The 20,808-nt window shown below is 45.7% G+C and overlaps 1 protein-coding gene across 1 annotated transcript in view; it reads left to right on the forward strand.

Moving 5' to 3' along the window:
• LOC135220917 (transcriptional regulator ATRX-like) overlaps positions 1-20,808 on the forward strand; it is a 507,237-nt gene that overhangs the window by 136,359 nt on the left and 350,070 nt on the right. Inside the window, 2 exon segments of the mRNA XM_064258551.1 lie at positions 6,192-6,547; positions 7,411-7,511. Of these exon segments, the coding sequence (XP_064114621.1) occupies positions 6,192-6,547; positions 7,411-7,511 (457 nt within the window).

The following is a 20,808-nucleotide window of genomic DNA, read 5'->3' on the forward strand; positions in this document are numbered from 1 at the left end:
GATCAGCCAAATCGAGTACTGGGCTTTGTCCAAGTGAACTTAATGCTCTCCTCAGGTTGGTGCTTTGCCATAGCAAAAGCACCCTCCTTCCCTGTGCTTTAGTCACCACAAGCTTGTGATCATCCATGACCTATCCCTCCTGGTTATTCTAGTGGACGGGTAGGAATGCCCTTTTTCCTTACCTGTTCTCTTGACCCTCTCGATAGTTCTGAGAGGTGCAGGACGTAGAGAGAGAATTCTGATGAGTTTGTTTCTTTAATGGAATTCGGCAACAAGGGTTGGTATCTCGAAATTGATCCTTGGATCATCGCTGCATACACTTAAGTAGTTAAGGAAAATTTCATAGGGTCCTGTCGAGTCTCCCTTCAGGGGGAGAAAATCGGGAGTTTCGTGTCCCAGGAAAACTCGAGGGTTATGCTTTGGGATGCAGATACTCTCAATTTTCATTTAGCAATGATTTTGCACCGATCCTTCAGCATACTGATCTTAAGAATAGGACTGCGTCTTCCCCTGTGAATAACCTTCACTGATTGAGGCTCTTGCTCTTCCAGGAGAGAGAAAAGGGTTTTCGTAGGGGAGCCGCATTCCTTGCTTGAGAGGACGTTCTCGGTTAGATGAATACCTATTCTCTGGACAAGGAGGTCATTCAGTCTTTCGAGACCCCAATCAAGCTCTCTTCCCCTCTGCTGTCGCTACTAGAGTGATTCTTCTTTACCTTGGAGGTATCCTGTGCCAACTGTAGATTGTTCTAACTCCACTTCATCCAAACTCGGGTCTCTTGTTGATTTCCTTGCCGTGAAAGACATTCCTCTCACAACAAGAATCAGCAAGCCTGAAAGATATCACAATATGTAGTCTCTGAAAGATATCACAATATGTAGTCTCTCTATATGCAGTTCCTGAAGGTATTTGTGATCCTTCGCTTTCTGTAAGGCCTAACTTCCTTGAATCCGATCATTCCTGAAAGGAATTCTTGCTTATGGGATTAATGTGAATATAAATATAATTAATGCAAAGCAGACTCATGGACAGTATTCATGAAGTCTTCTGCCTAATAAGTTAAGAAGCTTGAACTGTCGCCTTCGGTTCTCGGTTCACATTGAAGTTTTCCTTCGGGAAAAACTTCTTCTTTATCTTGGCTAGAGAACGAAGACGGTAGATCTCCAATCCTTATTCTCTCTCTTCGTAGGGAAAAGAATGTAGGATGGAAGTCGTTGTACAAAAACCTGCTAATATACTATGTATATACTATGTATATTACGAGGTAGCAAGAACCCTTCTTCTGGACGAAGGAGAGAGGGATCGCGCTCCTTACCAGATTAATTCAGGGAGAGCGAGGAATGTGAGGGCGGACCTGTTGAGCAAGAGGAATCAAGTCCTTCCTATGGAGTAGACCCTCAATCTCGACGTGTGCCAAAGCCTATGGGCCCTGTGAGGCAGGCGTCGTATCAGAACAGGAGACTGGACAACTTTTGCTCCTCGTTAGATTACCCGAGAGCAATAGCATTTGCCCTCTCCTACTGGACTGGTCAGGCATCGAGGCGTAGGTTTTTACCCCATTCGAACTGGTAGGGGAATTGATGAAAAAGTTCGTGTCCTCTACAGGGACGACTCTAACCCTTATCGCTCCCTTTTGGCCCTCTCAAGAATGGTTCACAGAGGTTCTGGAATGGATAATGGACTTCCCCAGATCCCTTCCACTAAGGAGAGATTGGCTCAGACTACCCCACTTCGAGAGCTTTCTCAGAACCTCCCCGCTCTCTGCCTGACTGCCTTTCAACTATCGAAAGACTCGTCAGAGCGATAGGCTTTTCACGAAAAGGTGCTAGCGCGATTGCCAGAGCCCACAGGTCTTCTCCTTACGGGTATACCAATCGAAGTGGGAAGTCTTTTGACGTTGGTGCTGGTCGAAGAAACTGTCCGCTTCCAGTACCTCTGTGACCATTATTGATGACTTCCTTATCTTCATGAGAGGAGAGTGTCATCTGGCAGTCTCGGATTTAAAGGATACAGAGCTTGCTCTCCGCCATCTTTAGAAACAGGGGCCTGAAGATCACGGAAGAGAAAGATCTGTAAGATCTCATCTGATCCTGCGGGACTGCCAAGAGAAGTCCTCACAACTCCTAGCTGGATTCTAGACGTAGTTCTTAAACTCCTGACATCTAGCAAGTTCGAGCCTTCTCATCAGGCTTCGTTCAGGGCCCTGACGAGGAAGTGTATTTTTCTCAGGGATCTCGCAACTGCAAAGAGGACGAGTGAGTTGCATGCCCTGGACTCGAGAGTAGAGTTTAAAGGGGACTCTGCTTTCTTTTCATTTAAGCCCTTATTCTTGGCTAAAAATGAAAATCCCTCGAAGCCCTGGCCTAGAAGCTTCGAGGTTAAGAGATAGGAAGGTCTCTTTGTCCTGTCAGAACCCTTTGGTTCTTCCTGCAGAGGAAGAAGCACCTTAAGGGCAGTCTAGAGAGTCTCTGGTGTGCGGTCAAAGACCTAAAGGCCCTTTTCTAGACGCCCTGGCATTCTTTTTGAGAAGCGTCATCACTGAGGCACATGCGACGTGCGATGATGATTTTTTTTGCGGCAGCTTAGAGTAAAAGCGCATAAGGTTAAGCCATTGCGACTTCTCTTTCTTTTCATAGAAACATGTCTATGAAAGATTTTTTCTGGCCACCACTTTCTGGAGACGTAACTCTGTCTTTGCATCCCACTTCTTGAAGGACGCAAGAGTTACTTTCGAAAAAGTGCTTCTCTCGGGGGCCATACGTATCTGCGGATGTGATGCTGGGACAAGGAGCTGATGCTAATCCTTGATAGTTAGTTAGTTTTCATGTGTTTATGGTTGTTTGAAAGAAGGTTCGTGGTACTTTTTTTTCAATCATAGTTCTAACCCGTGTTAGTGGGTCAGGTGGTCGGGATTGGTTTTGTGCTCCTTGATCTTGCCAAAGGCAAGAGCTTTTGTCATGTGTGTGTATTAGCACCCATCGACAAGATTCTCTTAGGTTCTGTCGCGTAAGTGAATAAGACCCCATTGACAGATCCGCAAGAACTCAGCCATAGGTCTCTACCTCGCTGAGGCTCTTGAGGCGAATCAGGCTCTTAGACAGTAGCCACGAAGTCTTCTGCCAAATCATGTAAGAACCAAGGTTTTTATCCTACAACATGTGTTGTTTCCTGTTTATTTCAGTAATTTAGCTGTCTTACCCTCCACCAAGGTGCCAATCAGCTAAGTATATATCTGACAGGGAAGTTGAATGTACAAAAATATTGTTATGATACAATAAGGTTTTGTACATACTTACCTGGCAGATATATACAATTAAATGGCCCGCCCAGCCTCCCCTCAGGAGACAGGTGGAAGAGAAAATCTGATTAGAAAACGAGAATGGTTCCTGGTCCTGCCACCCAGCAGCAGGACGGTAGATCACCTGACCTACCTATAGCGTGTGCCGCGAAATTTGAATTTCTGTCGGGAACGACGGAGTCTAAAGCTAATTATATATCTGCCAGGTAAGTATGTACAAAACTTTATTGTATCATAACAATATCGTTTTTTGTCATCTATTTTTTTTTTGTAAGTAAGGTGTTCAACAGACATTGTTTTCCCCAAATTGAAAATAGATGATGGAAAATGTAGCCTGTTGCCGGACCTGCCAATTCTGCTTCCAGGGTAACGAGGACTTCCTGACCCAACCTTCGGTGTCAGTGACACAAGAGCTGTTCCTGAGGCAGTACAATCCCCTTGTCTCCAAGGCTAAAAGACTGTTCAGCATTCCTTGCAAGTATTCCTTGCAAGTATAGGTTTTCTCACCAAGCAGCAACGGTAATAGCTGGTTATTACCTCCTTTAGTCCTCTGTAATCCCAGAGATTGGAGCCGTCTTCGCTGGTTTGTATCATTGATGGGACTTTTCTGCTGGTCTTTCACATAAAGTAGTATTGTTTTTGTGTAGTGGAGATTCAACTACTGATGAGAACTTCTCTCACTTTTGCCATCACTAGGACCCCAGGTCTCTAGACTGCATTTGACTCGTGTAGGGCTCTTTTCTTTTGCTTTGCACACTGCCTTGTCTTACTCCAGTATTGGTGAAGAGGATAGATGGTTTGCATGGACCTTCTTTAAGGGGGCTAGCCGGCTAATGCCATTTTTTAAGGACAGGACTTTGACCTTCATACCACTTAATAAGGTGACTTGGGAACAACAACAAACCACAAATGACTTTTGCTTCTGACCTTTGGTTTTGTGACGCCAGGGCAATTTATCCCGAAATTATCCATTTTTAAGTCATTTATTTGCTAGATATGAATTTTTTCATTATGGTAAAAAATAAACCCTATAAATTAAGGAAAAAGCAAGAAAAAACTAAGCTAAAATTTGGAAAAAAGGCTTCATTTGATTGTTCTGTAATATCTAAGGTATATACCAAATTTCAATGCTATAGCTTTAAAACTAAGGGAGAAGATAGAATTTGAAGGTCAGTAAGTATAGTTTTGAGATATGGGCATTCAGAGGTGTTCATTGTATTTTTACAAAGACACTGTTAATAAATCATGATGATTATGAATTTCATATTCAAGATCTCTTTGCTCAAAGACCGTAGCCTGGGGCAATGCGCATCAGGAAAGTCGTTGGGCGCTCCTTCCTACACAGCCCCCTTTTTCTCTCCACTAACTATGCTAATATCCCAAAATTATGATAATTTGAACTCTTAATTAGAATGAATTTTTTTCTTCTGTATGTTAACGAGATGTTTTGCTTGTCTTTTCCTCTTTGGCATGAGGAAATTCTTGCCGAAACGAAGAAAAACAGATGTAAAAGCAAGCGAATGTCATAGGTGAAACTTGCATGTGTACCCTCTATCATGTTTCTGCTCACACTGAAGGGTGGTAACTTGCTAACTTCCTGTTTTGCGACTCGTGGAATCTCTACAGATGCCATTGCGCACAATTTGTTTGACAATAATTATAAAAATTTACAATAACAGAAGAAATCGTGCATTTTCTTGTACAAATCAATGTTTTTTGGCTTAATGAGTTACTTATACTAATTACCCTGTAACTACGAAAGTAAGAGGAATTTTGACTAAATATTTCTTATGCACATTCTCCATTGCCATACGAAGCTCCATGAATTTTATCATGACTTTGCGTTTTTTGCCTTATACCCCCATATATAGGGGCACCAGCCGGCCCCCATAATATCACCCTTCAAAAGGTGGGTGTTGATGTATTGACTGTCTCAGATGTCTTAATGAACTGCTAATCATTTGGCATCTGTTGCCAGGTTCAAGTCCCTCAAGATCCCCTGCGCCTTGGACTTTGTAGTGGATGATCCTTTTGAATCTCGCCAAAGATGTGTGGTTATGGAAATGAGAAGGATTTGAGAATGACTGGTCTCTCCTCCCCCTGTGTGGTTATGGAAATGAGAAGGATTTGAGAATGACTGGTCTCTCCTCCCCCTATTCCTTCCTCCTTTTCCTACTTCCCTTCCTTTGGGCTGAGAATAGGATTTTACTCAAGCCTACTGTGATGCGTGAATTCTACACATCAGGCTCCCTTTCTATTTTTCTTGTTAGAATCATAGAAGCAGTCCGGCTCATTCCTCTAGCAAGGGGAGGAACGGGAGATTGACAATAAGGCAAACCCTTCTTGAGTCTTTCCCTTAATTCCTCCGACTCTCAATATTCTTTCCAGCCTTTTTCGTATGATTTACAATTCCTCACTCATTCAAAAAGGTCCAGAATTCTGACTCTTGATCCCGCAGTTCTTATACCTGATCACTTTGTCAGAGGCAGGGCATTCTTCCTCGCTCTTTTGACCGGGAGTAGCAGCCCAAGTGTGCTGGACTCCAGCCAGTTCAAGAGACTCACTCGGATTCTTCCCTCTAATCAGTGAGTCTTCCTAATGTAAAGGACTAAGGGATTGTATGTCGAGTAAGAACAAATCACAATTTTTAAAAGTAAATTGTATTTTTCCTAACTATACAAACCTGAGCCCCCTTACATAATAGGCCCATAAGTTTCAATGGCTGTGTTCCAGCTTTGCTGTAAGCACTTTGTAGTGTAAAGGACCTTAGGTTTGTATAGTTAGGAAAAATACAAATTTACTTTTAAATATTGTGATTTTGTAATAAATGCAAATTTTGCTCAGCCATTGGGCAAGAAACATCTTATGAAAATGCTTTAATATATATTTTCAGGTTTGATGTAAAAACAAAGTTCTGCAAACCAGGTCCCAAGAGCAAGAAGAAGTTTTTATTACCTGATGACAGTGATGATGATGACAATGACGAAGAAAGTGGTGAAGATGCATCAACTGAGCAGAAGGGATATGAATCAAAAGGAAAAAAGCCTGCTCAGAAGAAGAAAGAAGGTCTACTAGACATTGATATTGATCAGGATCAGGATCAAGATGAGGATGAAGGGGATGAGGATAGCTTCTCCAAAAAGAAAAAGAAAGGCGGAATAACTCTAAATGAAAAGTTAAAGAAGAACTTACTTTTAAGTTCTGATGAGGAAGAGGAGGAGGAAGATGAAGAGGAAAATGAGGATGAAAGTAAGTACATAGTACAATTTTAGTTTTGTATTATTATTGCTATACAGGGTTGTTTCACAAGTTTCCATCTCATTTGCAGCTGGCAACCCTCATCTAATTTGGTCAAGAAGTTAAAAGAATATTTTGTGTTTACCTTTAGAAATTATTCCTTTTTCATTGTGTTCATCCTAGAGACTTAATGATGAAGTGAACTTTATTCCACTAAAAACGATTGAGAAAATTATTTGACATGAGTGTTTTAAGCATCAGTTGTGCTGTCCATATACATTGATGGTTATTTATGGTCTTGTTACCTTTGCCTTCTCCCATTAAATTTTATTTTGCTTCCATTTCAACTGCTGCCCCCCCCCCCCCCCTCTAGAGCACACACTTTTTTGGCATATCTATGGGGGTTTGGAATTATTTGTTGGACCGAACCATATAAATGTTATGGTCTGTCGACCAGTATGTAGAAGATTGCATCCAGAGCTTAAGAATGAGTGATAAAATGATCCAATCATAATTGAAGCCACCCCAGTACCAAGCTGCGTGAATGTTTTTATTTTTTATTTTTGTGCTGTTCTCATTAAGTTCTCAAGTTTGTCTTAACAATATAAAATCCTTTAATCAATGTGTGAGTGAAATTATGTGGCAATTGAGAGAATCTCTCTTAGCACTTAGTATTTATATAAAATAAAAGAAAGTCTGTATGAATAAATCTCTCAACTTACTATCTTTATTATTATTATAATAATGAGTTTAATATGACGTTAGTTATTATTACCTTTGCTAAGGCTTTGTTGAGTATTGTTGCTCATGATTGTTAGTTTGGTTTAGCACTGAAAAATAGGATATTTCTTATTATTTTCACATCTTTTTTCCAGAATTGGGTGAGCGTGAAATGGAGGATAGGGAAAGAATAAAGCATGAGATGCAAAAGACAAGGAAAAAGAAAAAGAAAGAAGAGGGAGAGGATGCGGATGAGGTAAACAATGATGAGTCGTGCTGATTGAAAGTTCACTCTCTTATTTAAATTTTGTGTGTAATTTGGACCACCATTAATGGATTATGTAAAATTATGTGCATTGGTATAAAATATTGCATTATTTGATTATTGGTGTTAGGGATGTTTGTTAACAAATCGGTTCTTGGCCAAATAAGATTTTTGCTATTGCATTGATCATTTTAATGTATGACACTTACCTGGCAGGTATATACTATATAGCTATATTCTCTTGTCGCACTGGCAGAAATTTTCAAAACTCGCGGCAAACGCTAGTTACCTAGTAGTTCAGGTGACCACCACCCTGTTCCCGTGGCGCTGGCGCTCGGAACCATTCCCATTTACGTCAGATTTTCTCTGCCAGCCGAACCGTCAACATTGTTGGTGGTTCCCTGCTAGGTTTTTTATCTCTTTGCCGACTTTTTGCCAATTTTGGATGGATTATTTGGTATTGTATTTGGAATGTTGGCTTGGCAATCGCTTTTGGATATTCTTAGAATGCAAGAAATGTAGAGAGATTGTGTGCACTTGGGATAATAGGTGCATAGAATGTGAGAATATGACAAGAAGGAGTGGAAGATCCTCACGAAGTATGTAGACAGATTAGAGAAAGATCGTGTGAGGAGATCTGTCTCTCGAAGTGAAAGATCTAATGCTTCTAGCAAAAGGAGTGAATCTGTTTCTTCTCCAGTTCCTTCTAATGTAGAACATGTAGAACCTGTCCCCCCAGGTTTCTCCTGCGCCTGCTGCTGTAACGGAGGAGGCAAAGGATTCACAATATGTGTAAGTGTTCGCTGCCCTTGCATCTATGGGCGACCAGATACAGCGGTTAATGGATAAAGTGAGTGGTTTTGATGTGAATGAAAGTGTAGTGGAGGGTGTATGTGTTGGTAAACTCCTTAACCTTAAGTGGAGGGGCAAGGACACAACTTAAATGTAGGTTCTAAATGTCTATTGTAGAAATATATACAAGATCCAGGGGACAAAGAGCAGCCAGCTAAACAAACAGACAGACGAGACGAGACTGCCTCACGAGAGCAATAATTACAATGTTGCCAATACTTAAATGTTGCCATATCATATTACTGGACTTAACATGGGATACTCTAATGGCGCGCAACATGTGAAATAATGTTTGAACATAATAATAACGTAATAATACTGGTACATGTGAAATGCGTCTTTTTCATGTACCTACACCTCCCTCCCCCTCACGCTCGTAGTGCATTCTCGAGCGGACTCCTTTTCCATGAGTCTTTGGGAACGACGTGGGTTTACTGGAGGAATACTGACTAAGGACTCTCTTTCTAGGTCCTGGCTAGGGGCCACAGGGACAGGGAGAAAGGGGTCACTATTAGTGGGTGGCACCAGGCGAAGAAAACGACGATTACACCACCACACAAGACCACTAGGGAGACGAATTTGATAGTCTCTTGACCTACCATGACCCATGACAGTGCCAACTTTGTCCCAACGATGAGAGGTCGGGTCTTGAATCCGAACTTGCTGTCCGACACTCAACGTGGGTAAGGGGTGGGCATGCTTGTCGTACTTGGTCTTTACCTGCTTGTAACGAGCGGCAGCACGGCGGTCACAATCTTTGGTCTTGACCCTGCACTCCTTGGAGAATGCTTGAGGTGGGCAGGATACATGACCTGAGAGGACAGCCATACAGGATCTGGGCAGGAGAGCGTCCAGTAAAGTTAGGAGTATTTCTGAGCTCCAATAAGCCTCGGTCAAATGCTTCACAATCAATGTTGCCAGATGGGGCTGTTTTGAGGATGAGGTGCTTGATCGACTTCACAGCGGCTTCAGCGTGACCATTCGATTGTGGGTAGTGGGGTGAGGTTACCATGTGTCGAACTCCCCAACGCTTCATAAAATCCTTGAACTCTGCGCTGGTGAATTGGGGGCCTCCATCTGTCCTTAGGCGAAGGGGACACCAACTTCACGGAAATAGGCAGAAGATCCTGATAGTATTGGAAGCGGTAGTATCGCCTTGGCAGGGTGCGACAACAGGCCATCGACGGAACGCGAGGAAAGACTTCCCTGCAACAACAAAGAAGTCGGCTGAGACGGACTCGAAGGGTCTTGTGGGTTGTCATCATTCATTAGAGGTTCCTGCGGCTGAGATGGCTGCAATGTCTGACATGCCTCGCAAGCTCTGACTGTGTTGGCAAATATCAGAGTCAATGCCAGGCCAGAAAACTGACTGCCTTGCTCTGCGCTTGGTTGCTTCCACAACCTCTGTGGCTGTCATGCAAGTGGGACAAGGTGCGACGACGGAGAGCGGCAGGAACTACAACTCTTGCTCCATACAGGACAAGGTCACCATCGGCGTAGAGATCTTTCACGTAGTTTCCAATAAGGAAGTAAGGAATTGTGAAGGTCATATCTGTTGCGAGGAATCCTGATGTGACACAATCGAGTAGATGAGTATACGCAGGATCTGCTTTCGCTGCGTCACGAAGATCCTGAAGTATCCTGTCGGATCCTGAGCTGGAGACTCGTCGGAAAGCGTAACGGCGTTCACAGCCATGACAGTTCGAAGATGAGGCAGCGGAAGAAGCACCCGAGATCTCGTCCTCCTGTGTGGGGTGGCTGACTGGGGCGCGAGACAATGCATCTGGGATGCACAGCAACTTACCCGCACGCCACACAGCTGTAAAGATGTAGGGCGAGATTTTCTCCTTGAGGCGCTGGAGACGAGAGTTCTCGATGGCATCCAGCGTATAACTGTTCAGAATAGGTATGAGGGGCGCCGGTGATCCATCGTCAGAGTAAAATTCTGTAGGCCTGCTAAATATAGCCTACATTTCGACATTGCCCAGACAACGGCTAGCATCTCAAGCTTGATGGTGGCATATCGTGTCTCTGCGTCAGCGAGAAACCGAACCACACTGACTAGACGCAGGTGTCCATAACCATGGTCCTGCAGGAGGGCATATCCATGCGTGGAGGCGTGAAAGCGTCCGTCTGAAGAACAAGGCAGGTAGGTCTGGGTCAAAGAGGGCAAGAACTGGTGGACTGGTGAGAGCTAGCTTGACACGTTGAAATGCTTTCATCATGGTCGGGGGTGGGCCAAACAAATGTTCTCTTGGGACTCATCAGGGGACGTAAAGGTAGGGCCGCAATGGAGATGTCAGGCGTGAACTCCGCTAACTGGTTGACCAATCCCATAAATGATCTGAGGTCTGTCAGGTTAGCAGGGGTTGGGAAATCCTTGATGGCACTGACTTTCTGCTTATCAGCTGAGATGTCCGTCTCCTGAGAGATTGTACCCACAGAAATTCACGGAGGGTGCAGCGACCACAAATTTATCCTTGTTGAGAGTGATCCCAAACTTGCGGCACCGGGTGAGCACTTCGTGGATACGATGAAGGTGTGTAGCGTAGTCTTCGTCATGGAGGAGAAGGTCGTCTATGACCTTAACACAGTTTTGGACACCTTGAAGGGCCATATCACCTCGCAGGCAGAAGGCATCTCCAGTAGCTGCGAAGCCCATCGGTCCTCTGCAATTTATGAACCGACCATATGGCGTAATAAAGGTGGTTAAATGCTGATCTTCTTCTGCCAGTTCCATCTGCCAGTAACCATAGAGAGCATCAGCTGTGGTGAAATAACGAGCCTTCGGGCCTACACTGCGAATAGCGGCGTAGGGTGTGGGTGAAGGATGGGCTGGACGAGAAACCTGGCTATTCAACTTGGTCAGATCAACAGTGATTCGTACTCCTGTCCCATTCTTGGGAACGACGACGAGAGGGTGGCACCAAACTGACGGTCATCACCAGCAGTTTGATTATCCCTTGGGCCACCATGGAGTCAAGCTCTTCTTTGACTTGGTCCTTAAAAGCGAATGGAATCTGTCTTGGGGTGTGGATGGCAAAAGGCACTGCACCATCCTTAAGGTGGATTCTCATGGGAGGACCAGCCATAGGCTTGAGAGGAGCTGTCTTCAACTCTTCTTTCGAGACCAACACATCTTGAAACTCTTGAAGAAAATATTCCTTTGCTGCTGAAGGTGATGTGGTCGCTGAGATGGGTAGCTCCTTGACTCTATTAACGTGTTTGACTTCTAAAATAGGTTTAGGGAAATCAGGAGATATTATTGTCAGTTCCTCACAATGACCATAGGATAAAAGTGGAAATTTCACATTTTGTTCATGAAACTTACCTGTCAGATATATATATAGCTGTATTTTTCCGAATCCGACAGAAATTTAAACACACTTACACACACGCAGTGGGAGTCAGGTGGTTAGTACCCATTCCCTCCGCCGCTGGGAGGCGGGTATCAGGAATCATTCCCATTTTCTATTCATAATTTTTCTGTCGCCGGTGCTGAAAACACGTTTGCAGCACCTCCGTCCAGATTTTGGAAACTTACTAGCTACTTGAGTATCCCTTTTGGTTTTTCTTTGGTATCTGAATTGGATCGGTGGCTTGGCACACGTTGACTTTGGATTGATTTGAATTTGGTATTGATTTTTCTTTGATCAAGATGTCAGGGTCTAGTTCTGCTAGCGCTAGATTTTGTTCTATGTCCGAATGTAGAGGTAGGCTACTGAAAGCTTCAGTAGACCCACATTCTGTTTGTAAAGTTTGCAGGGGGGAATGAATGTACGTTTGAAAGTCGTTGTAAGGAGTGTGAAAGATTAACAGAGTCGGAATGGAAGGCGTATGAAACCTATCTTAAGAAACTTGAGCGAGATAGGTTAAGGAGGTCTTCCTCCAGGAGTGTTTCAGGTAGGCAAGATTTTAATGATTCTCCTGCTAACCCTCCTTCTGTAGATTATGCTCCTACCCCTGTAGTGTTGCCTCCGGCCCTGAAACAGTGTCGGTAGAAGGTAATACTTTATCGCTAATTCTTGAATCGATTCGTAACTTAGAATCAAAAGTGTTAGCTCTGGAGAGCAAAAGTGAAGAGAAGTGCAGTGAAAAGTGCCCCTTGTGTAGTGGAGGGTGCGTCAGATCGGCCTCATTCCGCCTCTAGACCTGAACCTCTGCTTGACTCCCAGATTACGGGGAGAGAGCATGTCGAAAGTCGAAGGAGGGTTACGAGGAACCCCCACCGATCTGGCGTGCCTTCGGCAGCTTCTGACGAACCTACCCAGACTGCCAAGGAGCGTGCGCGTGCACGTCTTCTCAAGGAGTGCTTTTCTTCTTCTGAAGCTTCCTCCCGCGAAGGGGTGGAGCTCTCATACCGCATCACGTCCGCTGAAAAGGACGCTCGCGTTCGGGACGCTTCACGTCCAAGTTGTTTCTCCGAACTTTGCTCGTCGCCTGATAGTGCGTTTGCTGCTTTTCCTCCGCAGAAGAAGCGTAAGGATTATTTGGAGGCGGAGTCTTTCCTAGATGTTTCTTTTCGAGCGCCGCAGTCGCTCTAAGGTGCGTGAAGTGGCTGTTCCTGGGAGTAGGAAGAAGGCGTCCCCTCGCCACTCGCCTGCTCACAGGATCAGCCCCTCCCCAGAGGAGGCTTCACCTACAAGCAAGATTCTCCAGTCCTCTTCAGCAGCAACTTCGAGATGTTTTTCTTCGAGAGAGACTGTTCCACGTCGCCGTAAGAAGGATGACAATCTTCCTGTGAAGAGGTCGAGGCGTTCTCCTCTCCCTCTCCTCGCTCGTCTCTCTCTCCGTTTGAGTCTCCCTCTAGAGTTCGTTCTGCTCCCCACAACTTTCTAGAGAGGCGAGAAATTAGTTTCTCGCTCTCGTGAAGCGGTTGTTTCCGCTGCTACGAAACTTGTTGATAAGAAGCGCGTTTCTTTAGATGCCGAGCGCGCTTCTGTGAAAGTCAAGCGCGCTTTAGTGGACGCCGAGCGTGATTCAGTGCAAGGTAAGCGAGCGCAGTGGACGCTCAGCGCGTTTTAGTGGACGCTCGGCGCGCGCCAGTGACGCTCCCCCCCCCCCAGTCGCGCCAAAAAGCCCGGCTCAAGCCGAGTGGAACGCCAGATGTACACCTGTTGCGGTCGAATCCGAGCTTCAGTCGGTCTCCAGTAGATTGGCTTCGGACACCAAGCGCGCGCCATACGGACGTCAGTTTTCCACCTCCGCAAGCGGAAGCGGGATCTTCCCTGTTCGCCGCTCTTTCTCTTTTGAGAAAGCTCGTGACTCTTCTTTACTTCCTCCGACTTCTCCAGTGTCTGAAGAGGAAATTAGTGACGCTTTCGTCGAAGTGGACGAAGAACAGCAGTTTGGCTCCAGTTTCGACGGACTACAAGGTTTTGACTCGTTTGCTACAGTCAGTCTTTGCAGACACTTTCCAACCTGAAGCTCCACGTACTTCCTCCCTCTCAGTTTTCGTCATCCAAGCTAAAACTAAAGAAATCTCGGGCTTTGTGAAAATGAAGAAGTCGCTTTCTACGAAGCAAGCTTTTCGAAAGGTCCATGATTGGATGGAAAAGAGGAAAGCTTCAGGCAAGACTTCTTTCGCGTTTACCCACCTTCAAGACTTTGTGGCAAAGCTGGTATGTGGTATGAGACGGAAGAAAACGTCGGAGTTAAGCTTCCATCCCTCAGCTCAGGAGGGACTTTGGTAGTATTGTGGATGCCGCCAGAAGATCTTTTCTGTCTTCCTCTAAGGTCTCTTGGACGCATAGTGAGTTAGACTTTCACCTTAAAGGCCTCTTCAGGACACAGAGGTCTTTAATTTTCTTGACTGGTGCCTAGGAGTATTGGATGCCAGGTCCAGGAGTTCTGATTCCATCAGTCTGGGGGAGCTGTCCAGTGTATTGTCTTGCATGGACAAGGCCGTCAGGGATGGTTCTGAGGAATTGGCTGCTCTATTTTCAGCACGGGACTGCTTAAGAAGAGAGCACTTTTTTTGCAATTTTACTGCAAAGTCGGTCTCACCAGCGCAAAAAGCGGATCTTCTTTTCGCTCCTTTCTCAGAACATCTCTTCCCCCAGTCTATGGTAAAGGACATAAGCTGCCAGTCTCCAGGAGAAAGCAACCCAAGACCTTCTGGCACAGTCTTCTAGGAAGCCTACTACTACTTCGTCTTCTGGGTCCTCTGCTTTGAAGAAATCGAAGCCCTTTCGATCTGCTTCTTCCTCGAAGCCAGCCCCTCGAGGAAGAGGCTCCTTTCAGAGGCAAGACTCCCTCTCCTTCCAAGAGCAAGAAGTGAGAGGGAAGTCCTTCAGCCACCGGTAGAGCCAGACTTCTACATTTCGCGAAAGCTTGGGAAGAGAGAGGTGCCGACGCTTGGTCTCTGGACATCGTCAGAAGGGGTACAGAATTCCTTTTCTGACGTTACCCCCGCTGTCTTCGACACCAAAGGATTTGTCTCCTTCGTATCAGGGAGAAAAGCAGAAAGTGCTTCACGATCTACTAGATCAAATGATCGAGAAGCAAGCGGTGGAACAGGTCTTCGACCGGAGTTCTCCGGGGTTTTACAACCGTCTGTTCCTAGTGCCGAAGCAGTCAGGGGGGGTGGTGGCGCCCCGTTCTGGATGTCAGCAGTCTAAAATCGCTTCGTTACCAAGCAGAAGTTCAAGATGGAGACACAACCTTAATCCGTGCTTGCAGCCTTAAGAACCGGGGATTGGATGGTCCTCTTTATACCTTCAGGACGCATACTTTCACGTCCCCATCCATCCCCGATAAACAAGGAAATACCTGCGGTTTTGTCCTGAAACGGGAAGGAGGTTTTCCAATTCAGGGCGCACTGCGTTCGGTGTCTGCACGGCGCTGATGGTGTTCCACCGTTCTTATGAAGAACGTTGCGTGGTGGCTCCATCTTGCGGAAATAAGGATCTCTCTCTACCTAGACGACTGGCTTTATTCGAGCCTCATCGCAAGACCGTGTCTGAGACCTTCACACGTCTGTGTCGTTAGCGAGGTCCCTGGACTTCTGGTGAATCTCGAAAAGTCGCATCTGACTCCTTCTCAATCCTTAGTCTATCTGGGGATTCAGATGGACTCAGTGGCTTTTCGGCTTTTCCGTCCCAGGGGCGACAACTTCAATGGCCTGGACAAAGTGTCAGCCTTTCTAGGGAAGGAAACAATGCTACGGTGAGGGATGGTATGAGTTCTGCTGGGGACCATTTCCTCACTGGAGAGTTTGGTTTCTCTGGGAAGGTTGCACCTCCGACCACTTCAGTTCTTCCTCTTGATCAAGCAATTGGTCACGCAAACAGGATCTGGAAGAGGTCTTGTTTTTGACGGAAGAAAGTGAAAAAGCACCTCAATGGTGGTTGGATCCAAAGAAGCTTGCGGAAGGACTTTCGCTCAAGCTTCGGAACCCCACCCCGACCTAGTGTTTTCTCCGACGCGTCCTCCACGGGTTGGGGAGCAACACTGGGAGGGAGAGAAGTGTCAGGCACCTGGAGAGGGGAACAGGTGTCCTGGCACATCAATCTAAAAGAACTTTCAGCGGTTTACCTTGCTCTAAGGTTCTTCCAAGAGGAAGTCTCCAACAGTGGTTCAGATAAACTCGGACAACACCACAGCCTTGGCATACCTCAGGAAACAGGGGGGAACTCACTCTCCTTCTCTGTTCGCCATCGCTAAGAATATCCTGATTTGGGCGAAGTCGCAAAACGTCACGATTCTGACAAGATTTGTGTCAGGCGTGGAAACGTTGCGAGCGGACCTTCTCAGATCGGCTAAGGACAGCTTCTGCCGACGGAAATGGACCCTTGCATCAGGAAGTATGCCAGGCGCTATGGAAGCTTGTGGGGACGTCCTCATGTGGACGTTTCGCAACTTCCCGAACGAAGAGACTTCCGCTGTATTGCTCCCCAGTTCTGGACCCGGGAAGCAGTGGCAGTAGACGCCCTACTGTGGAATTGGTCGGGACTAGACATTTACACTTTTCCCCATTCAAAATCCACGGGGAAGTAATGAGGAAGTTCGCTGCATCAGAAGGAGCGAGAATGACCCTCATCGCCCCCTTCTGGCCAGCGGTCGACTGGTTCACGGAGGTGATGTCCTTCCTAGTAGACTTTCCAAGGACTCTGCCCCTAAGGAAAGATCTACTCAGACAGCCCCACTTCGAGAGGTACCACAAAAACCTCCCCGCTCTGAGTTCTGACTGCGTTCAGACTATCAAGAAGTTGGCCAGAGCGAGGGGTTTTTCAAGACCTGTGGCTAACGGCGATTGCCACCGCAAGGAGGCCCTCCTCAATCGCAGTTTACCAATCAAAGTGGGCTGTCTTTAGAAGTTGGTGCAGAAGGAAGGGCATTTCCTCCACCTCAACCTCTGTGAGCCAGATAGCAGATTTCCTTCTTCACCTTAAGAAAGAAGCGAAACTAGCTGTTCCCACGAGTTAAAGGCTACAGAAGCGTGCTTTTTCTGTGGTCTTCAGGCATAGAGGACTCGACTTAGCGAATGATAGAGACATTCATGATCTCATTAGATCATTTGAGACTGTGAAAGTCTCCAACCGAAAGTACCTCGTGGAACTTAGACGTGGTATTTAAGTTTCTCATGTCGAGTCAATTTGAACCGCTCCATTTAGCCTCGCTTAGGAATCTTACTAGAAGACCATTTTCCTAACCGCTCTGGCGACGGCGAAGAGGGTTAGCGAAATTCAAGTCATAAGCAAGCATATTGGGTTCAAGGATCATAGTGCAGTTTGTTCCTTAAGTCTTACGTTCTTAGCAAAGAACGAGAACCCTTCCAACCCTTGGCCGAGGACGTTCGAGATCAAAGGGTTGTCGGAGCTAGTGGGACCTGAAGCTGAGAGAGTCCTGTGTCCTGTCAGGGCTCTCAAGTTTTATTTGCAGAGAACCAGAGCATGCAGAGGTTCTTCGGAGAACTTGTGGTGCTCTGTGAAAAAACCAGATCTTCCGATGTCGAACGAATGCACTGGCGTTCTTCTTAAGAAGTACGGTTTAAGGAAGCCCATGAAAAGTGGTAGTGAAAGTGACATGGAGCTTCTGAAAGTGAAAGCCCACGAGTTGAGGGCTATTGCTACTTCGGTGGCTTTTCACAAAAATATGGCAATCAAAAGATATTTTGGGCGCCACTTATTGGCGAAGCAATTCGGTGTTCGCTTCACACTACCTGCGGGAGGTGAAAGCAACATACGAAAATTGTTACTCGCTCTACCATACGTCGCTGCAGACTCTGTTTTGGGGGCAGGAGGTAGCGCTCATCCTATCCTTTAATGGTTTTAGGGGATTTTTGTTTTTAACTTGTGTTATGGTTGTGGGTTGACCGCCTGCGGCGGATCTCCCTTCCATTAGCTTAGTCTATGTGGGATACTTTTGGTAGGCTACGCCAGGTGGTTTGGTTTTACTTCGTTGCCCTCATTTGTATGGTCAATGGTCTAGTCACGTCGTGGTCTCGCCCCTGTTGACAGATCATCTGGAGTGCACCAGCTTTATAGGTCTCTACCTTGCTGGCAACTCTAGTAGCACAAGCAGACTTATGCGGCAGTAACCACGAAGTCAGCTATGCTAACAGGTAAGGAATCAAGATATCAATTATCTGTATATATTGTTTTCCTAAAATCTTCTATTCTGTCTACTCCCACCACCAAAGGTGGGATTCAGCTATATATATATCTGACAGGTAAGTTTCATGAACAAAATGATATTGTAATGATACAATTAAGTTTGTTCATACTTACCTGGCAGATATATATAATCAAGTACCCACCCACCTCCCCTCAGGAGACAGTGGAAATAAAAATTATGAATAGAAAATGGGAATGATTCCTGATACCCGCCTCCCAGCGGCGGGAATGGGTACTAACCACCTGACTCCCACTGCGTGTGTCGTAAGTGTTTAAATTTCTGTCGGATTCGGAAAAATACAGCTATATATATATCTGCCAGGTAAGTATGAACAAACGTAATTGTATCATTACAATATCATTTTCATGCACTTGAATCCTGGCGAGACAGGATTGCTTGCCTAGTGTAAGGGTAGCTTGTAATATACCCAGAGCAGGTGACATTGGAGATCCATCCGCGGTGAACGTCGCACTTTGCGGAGGCGTCTGCAAACAGCTCCTGGAGATACCCAATGTGTCAAGGTGCTGCTTTCCAATAACAGTGACATCGGCACCTGTCTGGTAACATGTCAATGCGAGACTTAACATCGCCAAATGACAAGAGGACACAGATAGGTTTGGGCGTCTTGGAAATGGTGCGAGGCGATCCTAGGCGACGACAGCTGGTCCTTGAATCTTGTGATTTGTTGTTGACTGAAGAGGCACCACTGTTGCTTGAAGATCTGTCCTGACGAAGATTCTTCTTATTCTCCCTACAACACTTATCGAAGTGTCCAATGCGGTGACACAGACGGCACTGGACCTTGCTGGCAGGGACACTTCATGGTCCTGGACCAATGACCAACGTGGTCGCAGCTTTTACAAGTACTTTTGTTTCCGCAGGGCATTTGCTTGATCATGCTGACGAGCACAGTACTGGCACCAAGTTGCTGGGTTCGAGGGTTTCGGCGAAGGTGGATGCTTTCCGCTTGACTTCTTGCTTCTCTTGTAGGCCGAAACAGCACACAGCTGATTGGGTGGGGCACGTATGGCAGAAGTTGCAGTTTTAGCCGCCTCATACGACCGACAGGTGGTGATGAAATCTTGCAAAGAAGAATTGGCATCCAAGGCGATCAACTTCTGAACCAAGTCCGTGTCTCGAATGCCCATCAAGATAATCATTTTCAGCTGGGTCTCTTCACATGCGACGGCGGTACCTGGGCATAAATCAACTTCTTCCGCAAGGCGTCGAAGTTTCACATAGAAATCAGCGAAAGATTCTCCTTCCGATTGCTTGCAGCTAAGTAACTCTCTTCGGTGAAGTACTTCATTCCTTAAACCCTTTATATGTGACTGTAAGGCGTCCAGGACTTCATCTACAGGCTTATCTGTAGAGGGAGATTTGAAGTGTGTGTTCTAAAACACGCTGCGTTCCAGGGTTAAACACATCCTCATCTGGATCATTTGCTTTTCCTGTGGAAGCTTAGAAAGATCCACCATGACAGCATAGTCATCCCACCGACGTCTCCATTCCCTGAACATCTGGAATGTTGCATCTGCCTTCAGTGGGGGTGGCGTTTGCACGGTTGCTTTCTGTGGTGGTGGAAGAGAGGGTTGACTGGAGTTCGAACCACCCACCTCTGTGCCAGGTGTAAAGGGTACCTGAATGAGAATGGATGATTGGTGCAAGAAGTTTGTTGAATAGAGGCAGTAAAGCCTTGCATTCTCCTCTTCTCTTCTAAGATCATCTTCTCTAAGGCGAATTGCTTCTTGTTCCCTTCTTCTTTCTTCTTCACGTTGTCTGTCTTGTCTTCTTGTTTCATCTTCCTTTCTTCTTCTCTCATCCTCATACAAGCGAGATTCCTCTAAAAACTTAATCAAAGCGAGGAAATCTGTCCCAGTAGCTTGAGAGGTAGGTGGGATCTGGTAGTGGGGGCTTAAGAGTGGTGGGGAGGGAGAGAGTGGATGCCCCAACACTCCCCCAACACTCAGAGTGTGGGCGCCCACATTACTGAATTGCCACTGTTCTGTGAGCTCTTTTAAATGGTCTGCAGGCGTACCTTTCAAGTCCGTCATTATCGTCAATGTGCAGTGCGCAAGAATAAAGTTCCAACAAAATTATTAAAATTATCCCAAAACGTCTGATACAAGAATAATAAATAAAATTCGTTGAAGCGTGAGTGTGTGCGTATGTGCGAGAAATACGTCGGCCAACGAGGGGACTATTGAGCGATAGTGTCTGCCTACGGCAGCTCACATCCAAGGCGACGTTGCCAACTTGCCAAGTCGACTCAGTCATCCTGTGACATGGCATGAGTGTGGGTGTGACAGTCGGTGCTCCAGCAAAGCCACAACAGAATAAATGGGTAATCAATAAAATAACATAACAAATCACTGAGCACACAAAAAAGGCACTATAAAAGCACAATGCACTGCACAACACTTCACTGAGTACTTGAGGCACTACACTGCACATGACATAGAATAAATCAGTTGGGACACGAAAGCACTTTTGAACTGAACGTTCATCCAATATGGCGATGACCGTCCGGTTCCCGATGTCCAAGTCTTGATAAACTTCAAACAATACGACACTTCCAAAGTTCACTGCGCCATGTATGTGTTGGTAAACTCCTTAACCTTAAGTGGAGGGGCAAGGACACAACTTGAATGTAGGTTCTAAATGTCTATTGTAGAAATATATACAAGATCCAGGGGACAAAGAGCAGCCAGCTAAACAAACAGACAGACGAGACGAGACTGCCTCACGAGAGCAATAATTACAATGTTGCCAATACTTAAATGTTGCCATATCATATTACTGGACTTAACATGGGATA

This window comes from Macrobrachium nipponense, chromosome 2 (genome assembly GCF_015104395.2).
Source record: "Macrobrachium nipponense isolate FS-2020 chromosome 2, ASM1510439v2, whole genome shotgun sequence".
Taxonomy (NCBI): Eukaryota; Metazoa; Arthropoda; class Malacostraca; order Decapoda; family Palaemonidae; genus Macrobrachium; species Macrobrachium nipponense.